This window comes from Salminus brasiliensis, chromosome 20 (assembly GCF_030463535.1).
Source record: "Salminus brasiliensis chromosome 20, fSalBra1.hap2, whole genome shotgun sequence".
In the NCBI taxonomy this organism is placed as follows: domain Eukaryota; kingdom Metazoa; phylum Chordata; class Actinopteri; order Characiformes; family Bryconidae; genus Salminus; species Salminus brasiliensis.
In genome coordinates this window covers 10,342,416-10,365,605 of record NC_132897.1, presented here as the reverse complement: position 1 = coordinate 10,365,605, position 23,190 = coordinate 10,342,416, and the positions used below count along the sequence as shown (strand labels likewise).

General features: G+C 40.7%; 1 protein-coding gene across 1 annotated transcript; it reads right to left on the bottom strand.

The window, feature by feature from the left end:
- Positions 1-56: 56 nt before the first annotated feature.
- LOC140541938 (uncharacterized) lies at positions 57-22,173 on the bottom strand. Its single transcript, XM_072664740.1, has 12 exons — positions 22,086-22,173; positions 12,872-13,007; positions 12,450-12,549; positions 12,257-12,342; positions 11,918-12,089; positions 11,651-11,830; positions 11,414-11,536; positions 11,210-11,322; positions 11,094-11,124; positions 10,893-10,992; positions 10,421-10,517; positions 57-10,317 (listed from the first exon to the last, which is right to left on the bottom strand). The coding sequence occupies exons 1-12, from the start codon at positions 22,139-22,141 to the stop codon at positions 823-825; spliced, it is 10,689 nt and encodes a 3,562-aa protein (XP_072520841.1). The 5' UTR covers positions 22,142-22,173; the 3' UTR covers positions 57-822.
- Between the last annotated feature and the right edge of the window lie 1,017 nt (positions 22,174-23,190).

Here is a 23,190-nt window from a genome sequence, read left to right as displayed (position 1 = left end):
AAGATTCATTAAATATGAAACGTTACTGTAAAATCAATAACACATTAAGAGACACATTACAGAGAAAAAGTTTATTAAAGCCAGTAAGAAATCAAGAAAATTGCTCAGTGGCAAAGAAAAAGTACAGAACAGAAACATGTATTCTATATATTAAAATGGACAGCGGTACGTATAATTGCCCATGTTTACATTTTTACAGTTAAGAACTCTGTTTTACTGATATTATAAGTCATGATTTCCAGAAAATACTTGGCTTAACAAAACAGGAAAAAAGAAGATATTAAAATGCTGAAAGTTGTTTCACAGTCACTGTTAATATGAACTAAGTTTGTTAACTAAGATCTAAGTCACAGCTAAGTGCATCTACTTAAAATATCCTGAAAGACAACAATGTGCTAGTGGGATAATGCACACGATTACCTGCAGCATATTTTAAAGTAAGAATTAAAAGCAAAACATTTCTAATCATTGAGTGTGTATCAGGAGACGTTCACAGTATAGATTTGGCAGCTAAGTGATTATACAAACACTGCATCAGACCCAAAGGGACCAAAAGAAAGGCTTTAAAAATGGCCTTGAAACAATATAGCAATCCCCTCGAAGTGCGTAATAAAATAGAGTCTGAAATAGAGTCTGAAATATCAATAAACATCTGTAGAATATTAAAAAGTCTGATTTAAAATAAAAAGAATATAAAAATTACCAAATAAAAAAAGTACATTCTGTGTTGGGTATCAAAACTGTAATGCAAAAAAAATAGAGAATTAGTATATTATTTTGGTTCCTTAAGAGGTTAATAGGGAGCAGTGTGGAGATGAAGAACTACACCTTTTTTGGTGTTGCAAGGCGTTTGGATCTACGAGGTGTGTCAGGTATGGCCTTTCTTTTTTGCTGATCTTTTTCCTTCTGCTCTTTAATGACTTCTTTTGCCGTCTTTCTTTCTGACTTACCCCCCAGTTCATTCTCCTGAAGAAATCGCTTGTGCCGCCTTGCTGATACTTGCTCAGGTGAAGCTGTCGCTGATGATCTGCCTGCAGGAACTTTCTTCACAGCAGGTTCTTCTACCTCTTCTGTAATGTGCTCTTCACATTTATCTGTTGTTTGGATGGTTGTGGAGGCCGAACGTGGACATTCCATTAATGACACTTCTATCTCCTCAACCATGCTGCTTTCTTTTGGGCCATTATTCTCATCCTCCTCATCCAGCTCCAAAGTGAAGCTTTCGTATGGTGCAAGACTGATTTCACTATATTCCTTTGGGCTATTTTGCTCTTTTTCTTCTTGATCTTGATCCATGATCTTTTCCACTGTGTCAGCTATTGTGGCCTCTGTGTCTTCATCTTTTTCCTCACTTTTCTCTCCTTTCCACGTCTCTGTCTTAGCCCTTAATTCTTTCACTGACATATTAATAAACTGGGCCATCTCCTTTCCGACCTCTTGTTCCTCTGTGCTTGTGTTTGTTTCTCCACATGTTTCTTCACCATCTAGGTTTTCATGGTCTCCATCTTTGTCACGGTCGTCCACTGTTTTGGGGTCTTTTTGACGCGTGGTTTCTTTTTCGGCAGTTGACCTCTGCTCCATCACTGGTTCTTCTTCAGATAAAGGACTTTCAGCATGTTCCACATCTTGTTTGCACATACGTTTGGATTTCCTTTCAATGGTGGCTTTATTAGTTATTGTTCTCTTTCTCAGTAACCTTCTCTCAGTAACTTCTACTCCCTCTTCCATTTCAGCAAGCATTTCAAGCTGTTTTCCTTCTTCTACCACTTTAGACTCTCCCTCAGACCTTTCCTCAAGCCGCAGTTCTTCAGCCTTGTCCAGAACCAAATTCTCTTGTTGAACACTATCCTGCTCAGGGATTGCATCTGCAACTTTTTCTTGCAAATTACTATATATTATATCTTTGACCTCCACTTTATCATGTACTCCACTCATGGCTGTGCTCTCTTCCACCTTCTTTTCTGGAGCTCCATCAACCATATCCTTCCCTCCGTCCGTTTTTGTTTCCACCGTTTCTACAACAATTACAGCAATGTTTTTCCCATCTTGCTTTTCTAAAGCAGTGACTTCTTTGCTCATCCCTTCACAGGCCATTTGAGCATCTTTACACTCATCTTTGGAATGTGGCTCTGTGATCTTAATTTCCACTGCTCTGCTGGTCTCCTCAATGCTTTCTGTTGTCTCTCTTTGGCTTGAAGCTACTACCAACAGTGCCTTCTTTCTAGACTGTGCTTTTTGAGTCTCCACCACCTCTCTACAGAGACGCTTAGATTTCCGTCGCATTGGAGACTCTACTGTTACGGTTCTTTGTCTGAGATTCTTTGTGATAATAGATTCCTCTTCATCTGAATTCTCTTCATAAGCAGGTTTAGTTGAACAACACCCTGTATTCTGAGCATTGTCTCTTTCCACCCTTTCCTCTGTTTGTGATACGGCCTCTTCCACAAGATTTGCTAGACTGCCACTTTGTATGCCCAGCTCAGTATTATCCTGTACATGTAAAATCAACCCTACATCTCGACTCTCACTGGATTCTTCACGTTCCACTTCAGATGTCTTCACCACCGACACCTTTTGCTCTTCTGTTGGTGTGGATTCTACCTCAACAATGACTGATCTGTCGGATGCCATTGCTTCATTTTCCTTATCATCACTTTCTTCCATAGCAGCATCTCCCTTATCAGCAATCTCTTGCAGCATTTCTAATTCAGTTTGAGAATTGTCCTCAAAAATTAATACCTGCATCTCATGCTCTCCCAAAATGCATTCTTGTCTCTCTATTTCAAGGGTCTCATTTCCAACTTCGTTAGAAGTTTCTGCTTTTTTCTCTGGCATTTCAACCTCCATAGGCACACACAGCAACAGTGGTTTTTCTACCACTTTTACATCTGTGGTTTTAACTGATTCTACTTTGTCAACATCTGCTTGTACCTCAGGTTTTGCAAGGCGTCTATATTTTCTTTGTGGTGAAGAACTGACTGTTACTATTTTCTGCCTGAGACTTCTGCTTGTGATAACTGGTGTCTCTTCTTCAGGTGAACTTTCCTGCACACTCTCTCTGGGGTCAGGTGTCAGACTCTCTAGCTCCTCTTTCTGATTTCCTTCACTTTTCCTGGTGGACACTGCCACCATCCTATCAGCCTCCGTTGCAGTGGATTCTGCTTCGAATGTGACCTCTGCTACTTTATCATCTTTGAGTGTTTCTTCTGTCAACATTCCTTTCTCTTGTTCACGGTCTGTTTTCAGCATGAGTTCTTCACCCACTTCAGCAACTTGATTCTCTAGGTTCTGTGTTATGGCCTTCTCTACCCCGACTTCTACCAGTATCTGCTGTTCCTCTAAAACATCAGCCTTGTTTAGCACATCCTGCTCCTGAGACTGTGTTGTTTTGGTAGAAGTCTCAATCCCACTTACTTGTTCTTTTTCAGCTGATTCAACCAGAGACTTGTCCTGCCTGCATTCTTCATTACTCTGCTTTCTGTATTCATCAATATTTCTAATCAATATTGTTTCTTCAGGAGTCTCTATGCCAATTGTTTGTTTGGGGGGGACTTTGTTGAAATCCACGAGCACAACAGCAGCCTTTTGCAGTGTTAAAGCTGTTAGGGATTCATCTGGATTTTGCCCATCCTCTTTTTGTGCAATCTCCGTAACCAGTGCCTCCCCCTGCTCTTTAGCTGTTTCTGCCATTGACTGTACTGCTGCCCTACCTTCAACTTCAATTTCAACATCTTTCACAGTGTCGGTTTCATCTACAGTTGCCGCTGTGGCTTTATTGAGAACCACATCTGTTGTAAACTTGCCTTGCTCTGGAAATAGTTCAGTCCTGATATCTACCTCCATCTCTTCATCCCTAGGATGAGAATCCTCTTCCCGCAGCTCGATGTCTGGAAGCACTGCTGTCCTCTCAGTGATAACACGTACTGTCTGGGTGTTGTCTTCCTTTGCAACTGCTTGGTCACTTCTCTCTTTCTGCACCATGACTTTAGTAGGCTGTATGTTTCGCTGATTGGGAGTGGTCTGGACTTGTTTTGTAGAGCTTCTGAGAACTCTTGTGGTTACTTCACTTGTAGTAGGCAGCTCAGTAAACTGTCTAGAACGTCTCACTGGGGTTCCAACTGCGGATCTTTCAGTTTGCTTTCCTGTGGAGCGTGGCTTGCCTCTCTTTCGTAAGTTTTCTACTTCAACCAGTTCAATTTGTGTACTGGATTTCTGAGTATCTGGTTTCTCATCTTCACCAACTCTTGTTGCCTCTTGGATGTCTGTAGTTTCCTTTTCCTCATCACCTTGGATTCCCTGAACAGTGCTTAAGGTTTTTCCAGGTTCCTTCCCTTGAACTATATATTCGTCCTCTCTTACAACATCTTCTTCAGTCTCCATCTTTTCATCTTTTCCTTTAGAGGTACCCTTAAAAATGTTGACCTTACCATCATCCATCCCCAAATTTTCATTCTCTGCAATTTCCACTACATCTTCTTCATCTGTTTGCTCTTTGCCCACTGGTACAACCCAAGCTTCTGTTTCATTCAGCATGTCTTTATTAGATGTTATCTCTTCTACAGACCTGCTGGTACTTGCTGGTTTATCTGGTTCTAGACTGACCCTGGCTGTTTCTTTAGAGGTTCCACCTGCAGCTGTTTGTTTTGGGGGAGCGTTGTTGAAATCCACAAGCACAACTGAAGATTTCTGGAGTAAAACTGCTGCCGTTTCCTCTGCTTTCTGTACATCAGGTCCATGGGCCATTTCGGTTACTAACTCATGCTCTTCAACAGGTGCTGCAGCCAACTCCTCTTGTGTGTTGCATTCTTCTTCTATTTCAACATCTTTCACAACTTCAGCAAGGTGAATATCTGTAACTGCTGTTTTATCAGCTTGACCCAATTGACTGACTTCTTTATACATAATTGCTTCATTTTCTATGATTTCTTGGTGAGTGCTGGACTCTTTAACGGTTTCCTCTTCATGTACCACCTCCATCTGCCCTCCATCATTTGATATAGAACTGACCTCCTGACCTAAACAGCTCTTTTCATCTTTGTTTTGATCGGTTTCTGCAGTGCTGTCCTTGCAGATGCTTTCCTCCATCATTACATCAATCATCCTTACATTCTCATTTTCTGTCATTTCCACTTCTGTTTTTTGGAGACATTTTGATTTTCTTTGAGGTGGAGACTTGACTGTTACTGTTCTCCGCCTTCTGCTAGTGATAACTGGTGTCTCTTCTTCAGGTATGCCTTCCTGGGCGGTTTCTCCATGATCAGGTTTTAGAATCTCCTGATCATCCTTACTTTTTTCGCTCTCACTTGTACACACCAGTGTAGTGGATTCTTTATTCAATGATGTCTCTCCTACTTCATCATCTTTTTCTTTTGTCTGCATAACTTCTCCTTGTTCACGGTCTTTCAACAAATTATCTAAACCAGGTTCCATAGCTTGCTCCTTTAGACTTTCTGTCATGGGTTCCTTAAATCCTGTCTCTCCAACACTGGCCTTATTTAGCTCATCCTCCTCCTGTGGCTTTGTTGTTTCATTCCCACCTTTTGTAACTGGTCCGGCCAGAGATTTTGTCATTTTCCCCTCACCTTCTGGTTCAGTCTCCTTAACAACTTCAGCTTCATCCATAACTGTTATTTTTTTGCCATCACAGGTTGTTTCACTCTGTGAACCATCATTGTCATGGGTTGTGTCTGGTTCTACGTATTCCTTTTCCACATTGCTGTGCTCCACAGCACTGTCTTGAAGATCAATCACATTTTCATTTTCTCCTTCACAGGAAATACCTACCGTCTCATTTTTTTCTCCCTCTACAGCTCCAGTGTGTGACTCAGTAACACCGTCCATCTGTTCAGCTTTAGATTCATCTCCTCCTTGGGCACTTTTCTCTTGCTGCTTTACAGTTTTGGTGTGTCGCACATGCCTTTGTTTGGAAATGGCCGTGACAGATTTTGTACCACTTCTGAGAACTCTTCCCGTCAATTCACCTTCTTCAGACTGATCTTGAAATCTCCCAGAACGTCTTGATGGGGTTCCATAGTTTGATCTTCTGTTGCCAGCAGGCTTTCCAGAGCTGTCTGTCTTATCTGAATCTTCCTCTTCAACTGGTTCAGTCCAGTTATCTGATTTCTCCTCTATATGACCATGACTTGGTTCACTGACATCTTCAATTTCTGTTTCCTCTTTACCTTGGATTTCCTGGACAGTTTGGGTTTCTTTCAGAGATTCCTCTTCTTGCATCACCTCCATTACGCCTTGCTCTGTATCAGCTGACTCTGAAACCCGGCCTTCGTCCTTCAATGCAGCACCATCCTCAGTCTCCATCTTTTCATTTTTGTTTTCTTCTGTTTCCTCAACTCTGCTCTTATCAGTTTTGTCTATAACCTCAACCATGACTACATTTTCATCTTCTGCTATTTCCATCTCAGCTTTTTGAAAGCGTTTGGACTTTCTTTGTGGTGGACACTTGACCGTTACCATTCTCTGCCTGAGACTTCTGCTTGTAATAACTGGTGTGTCTTCTTTAGGTGAGCTTTCCTGGACAGTCACCTCACTGTTAGGTGTCACACTCTCCTGAACCTCTTTCTGTTTTCTTTCTTCTTCACTTGTGTGCAGTTCTGCTGCAACAGACTCTTCCTCTAATGTAATATCTCCTACTTTATCACCTCTTAGCTTTTCTTCCACGGACATTCTTTCTTCCTGATCCTGGTCTGTCCTCAGCATGTTTTCTGCACTCTCTTCTGCAACTTGTTTCTCTACGTTTATCATAGCTTCCTCCGCCCCCAACACAGCAAGTTCATTCTCTCCTTCTGCAACACTGGCCTTGATTAGCACATCTTCCTCTACAGACTGCAGCATTTCAGCAGACGTCTCATTCCCACCTTCTTGTTCTTCTTCAGCTGGTTCAACCAGAGGTTCTGTCTGCTTCACTTCTTCATCTTCTTGTCTCTCCTCTCTGTCTTTTTCTTTACTTGCTAGCTGAGCCAGTTCTTCATCTTTATCCTCCTGAGATTGCAAAGTTTTCTTAACAACCAGATTCTCATCTGTTTCCTTGTGGGGAACCACTAAGTTATGCCCATCTTTCTGTGCCATTTCAGGGGCTGGTTCCTTCTCTTGCTCATTAATACGCTCTACATCAGTCTGTACTGCTGTTTTCCCTTCCACTTGTGTTTCACCCTCATTCACAATTTCAGCATCAAGACCCACAATGGTTATTTTCGTAACATCTCCAGTTGTTTCATTCAGTGAACCATTTTTCATTTCCTTGAAGTCCTTTCCAGCAGCTAATTCTGTTTCTGAATATTCTTTTTCCATTCTGTTCTCCTCCTCAACACTGTCCTGTAGGTTTGTATGAAACTCTACACTGGTGATGCCCACCATCTCTTTTCCCTCTTCCTTTTCAGACTCATCTCCTCCTTGGGCACATTTCTCTTGCTGCTTCACAGTTTTGGTGTGTCGCACATGCCTTTGTTTGGAAATGACCGTGACTGATTTTGTACCACTTCTGAGAACTCTTCCCGTCAATTCACCTTCTTCAGACTGATCTTGAAATCTTCCAGAACGTCTTGATGGGGTTCCATAGTTTGATCTTCTGTTGCCAGCATGCTTTCTAGAGCTGTCTGTCTTATCTGAATCTTCCTCTTCAACTGGTTCAGTCCAGTTATCTGATTTCTCCTCTATATGACCATGACTTGGTTCACTGACATCTTCAATTTCTGTTTCCTCTTTACCTTGGATTTCCTGGACAGTTTGGGTTTCTTTCAGAGGTTCCTCTTCTTGCATCACCTCCATTACGCCTTGCTCTGTATCAGCTGACTCTGAAACTCGGCCTTCGTCCTTCAATGCAGCACCATCCTCAGTCTCCATCTTTTCATTTTTGTTTTCTTCTGTTTCCTCAACTCTGCTCTTATCAGTTTTGTCTATAACCTCAACCATGACTACATTTTCATCTTCTGCTATTTCCATCTCAGCTTTTTGAAAGCGTTTGGACTTTCTTTGTGGTGGACACTTGACCGTTACCGTTCTCTGCCTAAGACTTCTGCTTGTAATACCTGATGTGTCTTCTTTAGGTGAGCTTTCCTGGACAGTCACCTCACTGTTAGGTGTCACACTCTCCTGAACCTCTTTCTGTTTTCTTTCTTCTTCACTTGTGTGCAGTTCTGCTGCAACAGACTCTTCCTCTAATGTAATATCTCCTACTTTATCACCTCTTAGCTTTTCTTCCACGGACATTCTTTCTTCCTGATCATGGTCTGTCCTCAGCATGTTTTCTGCACTCTCTTCTGCAACTTGTTTCTCTACGTTTATCATAGCTTCCTCTGCCCCCAACACAGCAAGTTCATTCTCTCCTTCTGCAACACTGGCCTTGATTAGCACATCTTCCTCTACAGACTGCAGCATTTCAGCAGACGTCTCATTCCCACCTTGTTCTTCCTCAGCTGGTTCAACCAGAGGTTCTGTCTGCTTCACTTCTTCATCTTCTTGTCTCTCCTCTCTGTCTTTTTCTTTACTTGCTAGGTGAGCCAGTTCTTCATCTTTATCCTCCTGAGATTGCAAAGTTTCCATAATAACCACATTCTCACCTGTTTCCCTGTGGAGAACCACTATGTTCTTCCCATCTTTCTGTAACATTTTAGTGTCTGGTTCCTTTTCTTGCTTTTCAATAAGCTCTACATCTGACTGTTCTACAACATCTCCAGTTGTTTCATTCAGTGAACCATGTTTCACTTCCTTGAAGTTCTTTCTAGCAGCTGATTCTGTTTCTAAACTGTCCTGTAGGATTGTATGAACCTCTACACTGGTGATGCCCACCGTCTCTGTTCCCCTCTCCTTTTCAGACTCATCTTCTGCTTGATCACTTTTCTCTTGCTGCGTCACAGTTTTGGTGTGTCGCACATGGCTTTGTTTGGAAATGGCCGTGACTGATTTTGTACCACTTCTGAGAACTCTTCCCGTCAATTCACCTTCTTCAGACTGATCTTTAAATCTTCCAGAACATCTTGATGGGGTTCCATAGTTTGACCTTCTGCTGCCAGCATGCTTTCCAGAGCTGCCTGCCTTATCTGAATCTTCCTCTTCAGCTGGTTCAGTCCAATTAGATTTAATCGCATTATCAGCATCATGACTTAACACTTGAATATGAACAACGCTGGTGTCATTCATAGGTTCCTGCTCTGTGTGCTCCTTCTCCCCAGCTTCATTTTTGGCTTCACTACTTTCAGTTTTGCTTTCTTCTGTTTTTTCACAAATGGCTTGGTTTGGCTGTGATAGTTCTTCAGTGGTCTCATTCTCCTCTACAAAATCAGCTGAAGTTTCCTCTCTCTTTTCTATCTCCGAATCTTTTTGTGTTTCTGACCCATCTTGACTTATTTCCTCAACTATCATTTTCTCACCAGATATCTCAATATTTTCACCTTGTTGAACTGCATGCTCTGGACTCTGGACATGATCTTTTTCTTTTAACACGTCTTCTTTCATAACATATGTCTCCTCTATGTTTTCACTCAGACTCAAACATGCTTCATTAGCATCTGCGACTATGTCCACAACCTTTTTTTCCATCCACACTTGACGTCTCATTTCCAGGTTCTCTACATTTGCAGGTTTGTCCACTGCTTGTCCACTTTCATTCTGCTGCACTGCTTTGCTGCTTTGCAATGATTTATGTTCGGTTGTAGCTTTAGCCTTTGATGAACATGGTTTGCTGGCCTGGTGGATATGAGTGGAGTTCTGTTGATGAGCTGCAGTGCTTACTCTACTGCTCCTTGTCAAAATTCTCACATCTGTGGCGGAACAGTTTTCTGAGCCCATGGTGACCGGCTTAAGATCAAGCTCAGTCTGTTGGCTAAGTTTTGGATCAGATGCTCCTTCACATATTAGTTTTGCCGCCTCATCTACTGCAGATATCTCTTCAGATATCTCGTCCTCACCCTCATTTATATCATGGTTAGTACTTTTTACTTCCCTTGTACTGTCAGTTTTTTCTTTTATCACCTCAGTTTCCAATGTCATCTTAACAATATTCACTTCTACTAACTGCTGAAGTTCTAAAGGCTGAAGATCAGTTGCACCAATGGTGGCTTCAACAGATTTTACAATTTGTGTTTCCTCATTGCTCTTCATACTCTGGATTTCTGTGACAGGAGTGATCTGAAGCAACTCAGTTTTATCCAGAGCTTCCTCTGGAGTTACTATATCTGCACTTGGTTTGGTTAGGGCACACACTTCCAGCACATACTGTTCAGATTCAGTGGTCTGTTCTTTTTGTTGTTGACAATGAACATGAGCTGTTGCCTCATTAGGAGTCACTGTGTTTGTTGTGTCCTGCAAAAAATTAAGACGATATTACAACATAGCCACCTTTATAAAAGAAGATACTTGGCCACACTAAATGCTATTGTTTCTCAAAGGAAGAGCAGATTCATACCTTTAGATCAGTCTCTTTTACAATCAGAGAACTTCTGACAGCTTCAGGCATTGGCTCATGCACTGGAGATGGAACTCGAGCCTCAATGTCCTCCACCCTGTATTAGGCACATTTTAAAATTAGGGCTACAAAAAAGAAGTGAGATTTTTTTTTGCTGATTATGCCACTTTTCCTCCCCCTAACACTAGCAATGGCCTGACACGTCTCCTCCAATACATTCAAATCCAGCCACAGCCTCTTTTTGAACTACCGGTGATAAAGCGTTGGGTTCCCGGCTCCACCACACCAGCTAACTGACGCCTGTGTCGGCCAACATTGCTTAAGAGTGATGAGGGGAAAGAGTGCCATCTACCCATCCGGAGAGGGGGAGCCGATTGTGCTCGCTCAGACCAATGATGGCAACGTGGCATGACTCAGGATTCAAACTCATGATTCTCTGGATATTTAGAGTCAATCTAAAGTGTTTTCTAACCGAATCATTTTCTCAGTTGTTGCTCCTGTATCTTCTCCAAGTTTTTTGCGCTTCAGACTGCTGCTTCTGCCAAGTGTTGTAACAGGTGTGTCCTGAACTTCTGAAACATTAAGAAAAATGATAGTCTAATTTCTAATTTCTGCACATTAGATAAGTGTTGGATAATTTACAGGGGTCATGACATGCCCAAAATTTACTTGCCTTTTGTTATTTTAACCTGGACTTCCTCTTCCTAAAATTGTAGAGTAGACATAAAATCACTGTGTCACTGTGGAATATGAAATAATGTGAGAATATCCATATTTAGAGCTACATACCATAACTTCAACCACAGTGTACTCCATTCTCATCTGTGCTGGTGTTATCTTTTCCACTGGAACATCAGTGTTTTCTGTCTCAAAGTTCAATTTGCCAGCAACCTGATGATCCCCTATCAAGAAATTAAATATGACGGAAATGAAACTAAGCTAATTTGACTTTATTTGAATTGAATCATATTGTAATTCTGACACACTTCTTACCCTTTAGCTCCATTGTTTGTAGCTTTTTGAATATCATAGTTCTCTGGTAGGGCCCTCCTACACCCTGTACCTCCCACAGTAGCTCTTTGTCTGCTGGGTGAGTGCGGAGATAGTTTTTACACACTGGAGAAAGAGATAAAAAGAGAAGAAGAGATGAAATAAGGATAGATAAATAAAACCAAGAAGCTACAATGTGATTGTGTTTTGGAAGGCCATTTGGTTGGTTAATCGTGGTACCTTTATACATTGCTGTAGGAAGCGGATATCTTAAACCAACACAACTGTTTCTGAAAGTTCTCACAAAGTCTTCCAGCATTTGTACGCCATGTCCATGGCCACGGTGACATTTCCTGATAAACACAGTATCCATGACAGGAAGCTGATAGCACTGTGTCACAAAGCTATTGCATAAGGTGCCTGTTGATGAGAACAAATGGACCAGTTACAACAAATCAAACAAGCTCTAAAACACATGAATTAAATATTTACTAATGCCAATCATACCCTCTGGTTTAAAAGAGTAAAAGCCAATGGCTTCGCCGTCTTTCCAGAAGATTTTGGCAATTTCATGTTTTTCATGGCAGAGAAAGGGGACATCATTGCTGGCTATCTCTTTCGTTCTGTATATAATTCTGTTGAGAACATACAGGACTATTCTCTCTCCAGGGGTTCTGACCTAAGGGTTAGAAAACAAAACAGGTTTTTAACAAAACCTTTCATTGATATAATAATAAAAAAAATTATTAACCTGATTATTAAAAAGACATTCATCTAATTTAAGATATTGATGTTTTATGTTCCAGCTGATAAATATCATGTACAAAAACATGGCAGATGAAATACCTCAAGCAGCCCTGTTCTTGAGGGGTCAGCAGTTTTCAGAATATCCTCAGCTGACCACCACTGCCCTAGTAGATAGAGCCCAACAGCTGGCAAAACCAGGTAAAGTACAATGCATTACACTGTTAGTGTTACCAATAATGCAAGACTGTGAAACACATTTAAGATGTAAAACTGATTTTTCCTTTCTTGTTACCTGTGTGAATGTCATCTGGGGAGTAAAGAGCAAGGATCTTATGTTCAGTGTCATGTCCATATAGGGGCACGAAGCTCACATTGCAGAGACCAATGTCAATCTATAGCATGGAATAAAATAAATAAATAAATAAAATAAAATAAAATATATATTCACATTATTATGTCATCTTGCTAAGCGTAGATCATTATTACCTTCTTATATTCAGTCACCACCTTGTTTTACTGTGTAGTTTGCAATCAAGGGCTGGTTGTAACCACTCTATTTGGATAACTTGTTCGTTTCTAATGTTTTAAAGTGATAGTTTTTTTATGCGTCATTATATGACACACTGTTATCTGTTAAAAAATGACTTCAGGCTGGTTGTTTTAACAGCTTCTGATCTGGCTCTTAGACTTTAAGTGAGGTAATATGGTTGCTACCTGTTTGGAGTCAGGTAGTCTGAGGGACTCCTGTATTTCTGGACTTCGGTAGAGCAGTTTAGACATGTAGTCTTTCGCTGACAGCTCCAGGGCTCCAGGATCCACATTGGCCAATAAATCCACTGGGAATTTCATCCTGAGGGAGAAAATGTGAAGTGTTTGAGTAAATATTGTAAAATCACTGACTAATTTTTACTTCACAACCTTCAAACTCAAACATCAAACTCCCACATAAACTCATAAGAAAAGTAAAGAGACATAGCTTTTTGCAGATTTTCTTGTATGTTAAAGTTTTGAAGCCTGTAAACAAAATTTGACCCAGGCAGTAGGTAAATGCTGTGGTTATACACCTGCCATAATTATCCCCTAATCTTAAATTGTGCAGTATTAGAAATGACTTTCAATGACTTTTTAAAATATGTTTACATCACAACACACTGAAAATTGGGTTAATTCTCCTTATGTAGGATGAGGCAAACATATGTAAGCAAATAATTAAAAGAAAAAGTAGATCTACCTTTACATTTTAATTTCATTTAAATGCATTCATTGAGAAATGTCTTGATAGTTGATATAAAATTAATTAAAAGACAATTAAATCGTTAATCTTAATTATTTCAATGGCAATTAGCTGTCAGCTAAGCTTTCCTGATCAGAAATGCCATTTCATCCAGCCCTTCCACACATGAACACATGGTTGAGTACAATTCCAACACACATGACAGAAGTTGATGTGTTTTGAATACAGGGCCCTAATATATCAAAACACAAGATCTCTCTGGCTCCTCCGGACAGACATCTTCAACATATAGGCCAGTGATTTAACAGCACATCACTCTGATGTGATAAAACATATCAGAACTTTGGAACTGAAAATATCCAAAGTTTCACAAAATCAGACATTTTAGAACATCCAGCATTACTGATATGTGAACTGATATGAACTTCTTGTATTATTTTACAACAGTGTTTTACAAGAGCAGTAAATCAAAAAAGGCCTTTAAAATACTATTGAAATGGTGTCACCTACTGGTGACACTCTGAAAAATAAAATCAATGAAGAGAATATTTTTATGACAAGCCTTCAGGGCTTTATGGTTTTGGGTTGATGCCAACATAACCACTTTTTCAATAAGGCTGCAGAAGCCTCGCTGTGCCTCGAGCAAAACTGGTTGTTCTTTGTTGGAGGGAGGGTTTGCACAACTACTGCTTTAAAGAGTCTCACTGGAATGAGACTCCACCTACAAAGTCCTTTAGCAAAGTCAGTATGCTCCAGAACAGTAATCGGTGTAATGAAATCGCTACTGCCCTGTGTGTTTTTTTTTTTTTGTGGGGGGCCCTACATGAGACACAGCCTCCTCATAATGGGCCTTTCAGGGATCTGTATAACCTCTGCTACTCTCAATTTTGGGTAACATTTAACAACTTTTGGGGCCATAAAAGAGCCATGTTTTTTTTGTGTGTGTGATCATGAAGAACTTTCTAAAGCTTTAAAGAACCATCACAATCGAAAGATTCTTCACTCTCACACCTGGTGACTGCCCCCTATAATACAACATAATGGCTAGGGTACAACATAGAAGTGCAGGATGGCATATCATCTATACCAGTATACGGGTATTAGTGTCACACAAGATACTGACTCACTGGGCACAAGGCAGGAATTCCCCCTGGACAGCGTGCAAGTCCATCACAGGGTACCACACACCTAAGCATTCATTTAGACCTAGGGGCAATTTAGCCAGTTCACATACTGTGTGTGTATGTTTGGGAGCACCCGGAGGAAACCCAAACGGACCAAACTCCTCACAGACAGTGACTGGAATGGGGATCAAACCCACAACACAAGACCCCCCAGAGTTCTGTGACAAATTTACTTCCTGCTGCGCATGAAAAATCAAATATCACTAATCTATTTAGAAAATATTATATAAAATACCCAGAATTATAAGATAACTAGCTACTCTGAATTAGGTAACATTTAATCATTACCATTCTTCTGGTATTATGCAATGACATTATGCAATAACTTGCATAAGGAGTTTGGAGAAAAGACCAAACCCACACTCCTGCCCCTTCACTCATACCTAAGCATATACATATTTGCCGTTACCTGTTAATCATGCTGTTTACTCGTACCTTGCACCTCACCGTCTCCACCCTGTTTTTTTTCTTTTTAGGCCTCAAGGGGGTATCAGCCATCAAAATACAGCAAAAACCACACAGAACCCCAAGTTAATAACTGAGTCACACTTATTGACTCCATGTTGTTTCAGATGTGGTGTATATTCATGAACACGCAGAAGCTTGCAGCATTTATAAGTTAACACCAAACATTTATACCGCATTACACAACGATTATGGGCCATACTGAGTCAAGGAGTCGCTCATCTTTTTCTCCATAAAGAAGAATGTTACACATGCTCTTGTTTTTGGCTTCAGGGGGTTTTCGGGGGAACATTTAGGGCCTGGGGTCTTTTTCCCCATGCAAATCTGGCCAGTATAAAAACAAATCAGCACAGCCTGCGTGAGTCACGCATTAGAACCCTTTGTCATCAGGTCCTAACAATGCTGCATTTCAGCACCTCTTTTACCATTTCAAATCAGCACCAATACAATACAATACAATACAGCAATATGTCTCTGAACACTACATGCCCTCGAACAACTGATGAATGTGGTTTCTCTTTTTTCTCAAGAAAATGACTAAATGTTTAAAATGCGCTTCTAGGCAGGGTAAGGCATGCAGGACCAGTCTTGTGCTTTCCCAAGAAAATAAAGAAAAAGCAACATGTCTGGTTTCAGAGAGCCTATATGCTCCGGACACACTTTCCTACATGTAGGATGGATCTCTGCAGTTTTTGGAATATGTGCTACAGGCCAAATGCACAGAAAAAAAGGGATTTAAAAAAGATCTGAAAATATTTAAAAAATTAAGTCAATTTGCCAGCAACAAAATAATTGTCTCATTGGTCTGCAGTGAAGTACTCTAACATATTACATAGAAAGATCCTTCAAAATCTCTGACAAACGTCTCTAGACAGTTTTAAATGATTAAACTGGCCTGTCAATTCCTAACTTAGCACACCTGACAGAGATTAGTGCTCGTCAGTCCCTCCCCAAATGGACTGGCATCTGCTCAACTATATTTGCCCCATTTTGACCCAACTGCATTTGTCCCCAATACCCAATGGCTATATGCATCTTAACATTTTCCAGTTATAGAAATGTCACATTGTTTATGCTAACCATCACTTTTGGTCATTTCCACACTTTTACTGTAGGTGCCTCACACCTGAAACCTTTAACTTTCACTTATTTGATGCCACTTATGTAAATACATAGATTATGTCAAATAAAAAAACAAATGCTCTACGGTTCTGCCACTGTGACCCAAAATCTGGTTCAAGTCCCGGGTCATGCTGCATGCCATTAGCAGCCGAAACCCAAGAGAGAACAATGGGTCTTCCTCTCTCCAGGTGGGTAGATGGCTCACTAAGACTGCCAAGACTCTCAGCACACTAGTACTCTCTTCTCCAGGGGTCCTTCAGTATTTCTTTACCAAAAACAATGGTTTGGTCAAAGAATAATTTTAATGGTCCTTTTAATTGGTTACAGAATTCCTTTAAACATTCAAATGATTTTTTGGGTTTTCATGGTTCTATATCCTGGATACCTTTGGGAATCACTGGCGTTCATCAATGCTTCAGGAGCGTTTGCAAATCATGTAAAAAAAGAATTTGAGCTGCAGTAAACTAAGTTTACTGCAGGAGAATCACCTGGAATGCAACATGCAATACTGGTTAGGTGAACACTGTTACTGTGGAAATTTAGTCCTCTTTCATTCATCATAAAAAATACAGACTGTTGCTTCCAAACCTGGTCAGGAGCATTCATGAAATAACTTGGAATGAAGTTCTCTGAAGGTTAGCAGACTTCAACATGTTACAGTGTGGTATGGGGTTTGAACTGAAGTGCAGTTTATTTATTTAATTAATTTACTTTAGGGTTTTATATTGTGCAAGTCACAAATGGTGAACTTTGTAGGTGAAGATAATATTGGTGCTTGGTGACACTACATGGCCAACCCTGGTGACATAAGCCCCATGCTTTACCACCGCACCACCACAACTATGAGAGGTGGCAGTATAAAAACCCAAAAATGGCAGGAAAACACTAACAAAGGAAACACTAGAAGTGATGTCCTTCCAACAAAGGACAATCCAAACTGTTTACAAGGGAAATCAAACTAAAGCCTGTGTGTGTTGAGGGGGCTCTCCACTGCTCACAACACATACTATTTTCCTTTTCTAGTCTTACTGTTCTTCACTGTTCCCAACATAAACTCTTCTCTTTCCAACTCTTGCTTTTTTCCACTGTTCACAACATAAACCCACTGTTACCGTTCGCCCCTCTACAAAGGTGCGACAGGGGGGGTGCGTCTGGCAGGGTGTATATATATCGTGCCACACAGGTGGGTCTGGTCAGAGTTGATTACCACTGGGGATTCTGGGGCTTGGAGTTTTTTACTCCAGATCCACCAGCCTTCCTACAGTTCTGGCCAGACCCCCTGCTGGTGGCTGATGGTACACGCTGCCAGCTTACACAACAGTCATTTCACAGCTACGTGTAAACACCTAGTGCAAACATTCGCCAACAGCAGGACCCTTTTCACTAAGTTTTAAATGCCCTTCTTGTGCCACTATTAGTCAGGCAAAAATCTAAGTGTCTTGTCTGAAAGTCCAGGCCCAGAGCTGCACACAGAAGACACTGCTCCCACTGTTTGACAGCAGCTGTATGGTTGGTTTATATTATAATGGCCTTCTACAGGGGAGGAAGGTCAGGGTTAACATACATATTACTACATGTAGAAGTGAAGTGACACACCAGAAATACACAAACACAAACCCCTCCTTTCCTCTGGTTCAGCAAGTTTAGAGGCATTCTTGGCATCAACTACTTGTTTAAATGGTCCATCAAAGGGTAGATATCATGGAAAAATGAACGGGTCTTTTAGTTTAATACAAAAAGTATTACATAAACACTGTTAAAGTTTTACAAGGTGAAGTTCACTGTCCCAGTCCATTCTGTCCATATATGGAAACTAAGCAGCAAAAACAGCCTGATCTAAATTCACTGTAGGGGTGGGCAAAATAATGATGCCGATTTTATCAGAATGATACATTTTGTTACCATGAAACAAGCGAATGTATTGTGGATATTGTCAGTGATTAAAGAATACTGACCAACTGTGCATTTCATTACAGAGACTGTTTAATTAAATGAAGATTTTAAATATAAATATAAATCACTGTACTCAGTATGGGCAAGTGTTTAAATAGTAGGTTTTAAGAAGCTGTTGCTACTGATGTATTCTGTCTGTATGTCAAAATATTGCAAAAATATAAATATTTATAAATATAAAACCAGCAGGCCCCTCACCCACCACCACCCATAGCTGACCAGCGGCTCACCCGTCTACCACTGCTACCTGCTTAGTGACCATGTTAAAACCATTTTTAACTATCTGTTATACCTGGTTTGGTCATTTTTATCATTAATGTTTAAATAGTTCTGACCAGAGGAGGATGGGTCCCCCTTGTGAGTCTTGGTTCCTCCCAAGGTTTCTTCCTCCAGCTCTGAGGGAGTTTTTCCTTGCCACTGTCGCTGTTGGCTTGTTCACTGGGGGTCTTTGATTCATCATGTCTTACGTTATTTCTTCTTTCTTTTTTGTCTCTTATTAACCACTATTTATGTAAAGATGCTTTGTGATGACAACAGTTGTAAAAAGCGCTATACAAATAAATCTGACTTGACTTGACTTGACTTTCAGCATGAACTGCTTTTTGAGGTACAATACAGTGAGGTACAATTGGGAAGCACAGTAACAAGCAGATCCTTTGTTAGGCAAAACTGAGTTAAAGAAAGGTTACCAAATAAATGGTAGTGTAATTTATTTTGGTCCTTACAACCACATACACATGATAAAAGGACCTCAGGAAGAAAACATGTAAGATACAAGCCCACTAAAAAAGAACCCACTGAATGATTCTTTAGGAATCAAAAGTGATTCTTTCCTTATTTTTAAGAGCGCATCACAAATTGAAGTGATTTGATGAAGCAGATGCATGAAAAGCTTAGCAACAACTCATCGTCTGTTGTTGCCCATAGAAAATGTGTGTTGTGTAAGACACCACAGTACGGATACAGAGTAGAAAGGGGGTGTGTCGCAGAGTCAGTGTGAGAACAGTCCGAGCGTATGCCGTGCGCGAATCAGCGCTGTTGCTGTCAATGGCTCCCCTGTCAGGGGATATTACCAGTGAAGCAGAAAATCAAGCCTGTGTGCTGAGCATGTTTGGATTCGCTGAAAAACCAGCTGCCATACCCTCCCTCCACCCCTGTGCACCCGCAGGGCAAGAGGAACTCAATACCAGCGCTCGTTTCTGCGCTGTGGCGCACTTCTGCACCTCCATTCTACTGTCCCTTCCAAACAGAGCACAACATCGTTCACACACACTATACAGCCAATTCAAAGACACACCACCAACAGAACTGTTCGTGAGGTTTTCAGTACACAAGCAAACTTTATAGGTTAGCAAGCTGTTGTAAATTATCCATGGTTGCCTTTGGCATTCTTGAGATTTTGACCAAACTTTTGTGAGACTAACAGGCTGAAAACAGCACTAACGTTACACTGAAATATCTAGCCTTTTGTTTGGCTATTTGAGGAAGCTGTAATTCCCAAGGTCCCAATGAATGTAAGTCACTGGAAAAGAACACAGTGTACCTTTAACTCAGAGATTCCAACACCCGCAAAGCTCGCAAAAAGTCCACCCCCCTCACACTCAGCTTCCACAATGTTGGCTTCACATGGACTTCATTAGAAGACTTTCTCCAGTCTATCATTTGGATTCAGTTGATGGCTTCAAGGGTAGAATGCTACAAGACCCGAGTTAAAAACATATTTTTCACAAAAATAAGATAGGAGAACACCCAGTTTCAAGCCCAGATTTTTGCACGAACAGCCAAACCTGGCACATAATGCACATGTTTCTGTTGCATAAGTAATGAAAAATGTGAACTTTACAGGTGGACATATACACAAACAGAACACACAGCATGTTGTACACAGGTTTTGCATCCATGATAATTAGTGGTTTATTACAGAATGTAAATCATAGGCTATAGGCTGACAAACAAAGGAGGGTCTTAAATGAAACAGCTGGTATTCAGAAAGTGCTTTGAATACATTTACATGTGTTTAGTTCCACGTTAATAATCCTAGGAGGGGGAATTCTGGGTCCATGCCAATCTCTGATATTTTTCACCTATGTACACTGCATAGACAAATGTATTGGGACATGCTTATGCACTTCTGCATAAGTTCTGTTTCTTCTGAAATCAAGGGTATTAAATGGTTTATCCAGCTTTTGTTAGAGTAACTCCAGTAAAATGAAGTAAAATGGGGCCTCAAGGGGTCCAGCGGTCTAAGGTGCTGTCACTATGATCAGAGGATTGCTGGTTTGAATCCTGGTCATACTGCTATCCGTCGGCAGCTGAGGCCCAATTGGCCTTGCTCTCTCCAGGGTGAGTAGAGGGCGCCCTCCCTATTGCTTCATTGCGGTGCTGGCCAACACTGGCGTCTGCAGGCTGGTGCGTTGGAGCCAGGGATACAGCGCTTACCTCCAGGTACATTGGTTGCCCGGTGGTGTTGCATTGGTGGCAGTTAGAAATATGAGTGGCTTGACTGTGCACACTGGTAATCGGTGGTCCAAATTGGGGGAGAAAATCCCAAATCTATGAAAATCTGATACATTTTTTTATGCAGTAATATTAATAGCAGTAGTGCAGAACTCAGCAAATCAGCTATATCAGCTCAATATGATTCTGATAGCACTCTGCATCATATGTAAAGTATATCCTTACAAAAGTAAGTAAACTGAAAAAATATACATGGTACAAATCCAATATTTCATTTTTTCTGAAGTTGGAACAAACAATGTGTGGAAGCTTCACATTTAAAAGAGTTGTATTCTGTTTAAATGCACTAAATCCAATTGCACAATTGTAATTATGCTCTCTCTGTAAAAAACATGCAGTTCAGTTTTAGTCTGGATCACACCTGAAAAACCGTGGCACGATAACGACAGCACGGTGATATCGCCCAACCTTCCTGACAGACACCAGTGCCTATATGTGATATACTGTAACCATCTGGAAGTCATTTAGCCGTTTGGGTCATGCAAAGCACTGTTTTATAAGGTGTGAGCGAGTTGGTATAAAGTTTGAACCACTCTGGGACACATTTACAGTCAACTCTCAAAGTCCTCCAAGAGCAGAAAGTGGAGGAAAGACGCTGAAACAGCAACAGTGCGTAGAAGACGAGGGCGGCCATACTGGCTCACTGAGTGAGAGTGGGTGTGTGAGGAGCTGCTCCAGTCCCACAACAAACACTGGGCTACCCTCAACACTACAAGCACAACTACAACTTAACATCAGTTTAATCTCACCAATCTCAATCTCTCTCTCCAATTAAACTGATATACAGCCTGGTAATACTACAGATCCATATAATACATGCATTTCTACAGCAGTTATATAATAATCAGATATGTGGCTATTATAGTTTACTATAGACTTATAGACAGCCCTTTCTACGCTTTTATTTAGGGAACACGTGTCTATTCTTACAAAGCAAGGCTGATTATTATTTTTTTCCCCCCTAAAACAAAACTAATGCTCCAATAAGCCCTAATTCCCCACGTCCAAGGTCCCCAAATATGACCTGGCCATGTTGCGCAGGTATGTAGTTCACAGCTGTGTGCAGTTTTCCTCACAAACGACACACCCAAAGTTAGACCCCAACTCAAACCATATGCACCCCCAAGTCATGCACTTTTCCACTAAAATGCACGTGCATAAACATGCTGTTTCGTGGCATTTAAAGGTGCAAACCAGAAAGTGTCTCTGTATTATGTAGGTTTATTTCTGTGCAGGCAAACAGAACTCGACAGGCTGACCAAAACTGACCTCAATAAGTGCGCAAAACAACGCAGTGTGGGGCATGCAGAGCTAGTGTACACACACCAAACCTGCGTGCTGATGCTTACTGGGCTCGTGGCGCGTCAGACACTTGGCTTTTGATTGCAGAAAAAATCACGGACAGCTGTACAAACTTATCTGACGCACTTCAGATACAGGATAAAACACTTACTTGACCTGTGCCTGAAATATCCTCTCAGTTCCTGCAAGATGAATGACTGTTTTCATTTATTCAGCTCCGTAATCCGCCGCGACACGGGCATTATGTGGATCTTCACGCGAGCACAGAGACCGTGTGCGGCACAGCACCGCCTACTGGAGAGAGGCGGAACAACAGCCCGGCAGCAGCAGCAGCAGCAGCAGCGCAATCGCATTGCATAACTCCAATCAGAGCTAAAGCCCTGTCTGCGTCCTAAATTTGGAATATAGGACTGGGGCTCGCCAGCCAGCGAAGAGTAAACGTGGTTATGTAATAAACAGTCAAACTGTTTTTTATTTTTTATTATGTGTCACCACAGCTGTTCAGGAGCAAATGCACACAGACTACATGCAGCACAATCAGTCAGGACCACCTGAGCCAGCCAAGGGGTCCCGCAAGCATGAGTGCTTATTCCGATATCAGCAGGGAAAAAATAAGAAGATATAATTATATACCGTTATATAATTGTACCTTATTTGTATAATAACTTTAATAACTGAAATAACTCATCTTAATAACTAAACAATATTATTAATAATAATATTACTATTATTATTATTTCTATTGCCTTTTTACTTGCATGATTAATTACTGTATTGTTTTATTGATCAAATTTCGTTTACCTCTGTGAAGCACTTTGACCTGCAGTTTTTGTCTGAAAGGTTCTATAAATAATAATAATAATAATAATAATAATAATAGTAATAATAATAATAATACATTTATATACATATATAAAAAATATGTTAAAATAAAATATTTTTATAATATTATTATTAATAATATTAATTTTATTTGCTTGTATCTTTAAATGATTGTCTCTTACTTGAGGCTGTTTGATTGAAAGCTTTTAAATGCTGCATAATGTAACCAATATTATGCAGCCATAAAAGTAAAAGTGTTTCAGGATGAATATATTCCACCTCTTCTCTTATTGAGTAGACTTTTGATTGTAACACACTCATTTCAACTCAGTGAGAGCTTGATAATTACCTGAATAGTTGGGTCAGGATTAGAAATGTTGGAAGCAGTGATAACTTTAAAATATACAGGACAGGGAGAAACCCCGGGGCCAGGA

What these genes read in the sequence shown, in the direction of transcription:
- LOC140541938 (XM_072664740.1), bottom strand. Translation starts at nt 22,141, where the DNA reads ATGAAAACAGTCATTCATCTTGCAGGAACTGAGAGGATATTTCAGGCA. An exon ending in GACTACCTGACTCCAAACAG is followed by an intron (nt 12,550 to 12,871) that starts GTAGCAACCATA and finishes TCCATGCTATAG; the next exon opens with ATTGACATTGGTCTCTGCAA. An exon ending in TCCTACAGCAATGTATAAAG is followed by an intron (nt 11,537 to 11,650) that starts GTACCACGATTA and finishes CTCTTTCTCCAG; the next exon opens with TGTGTAAAAACTATCTCCGC.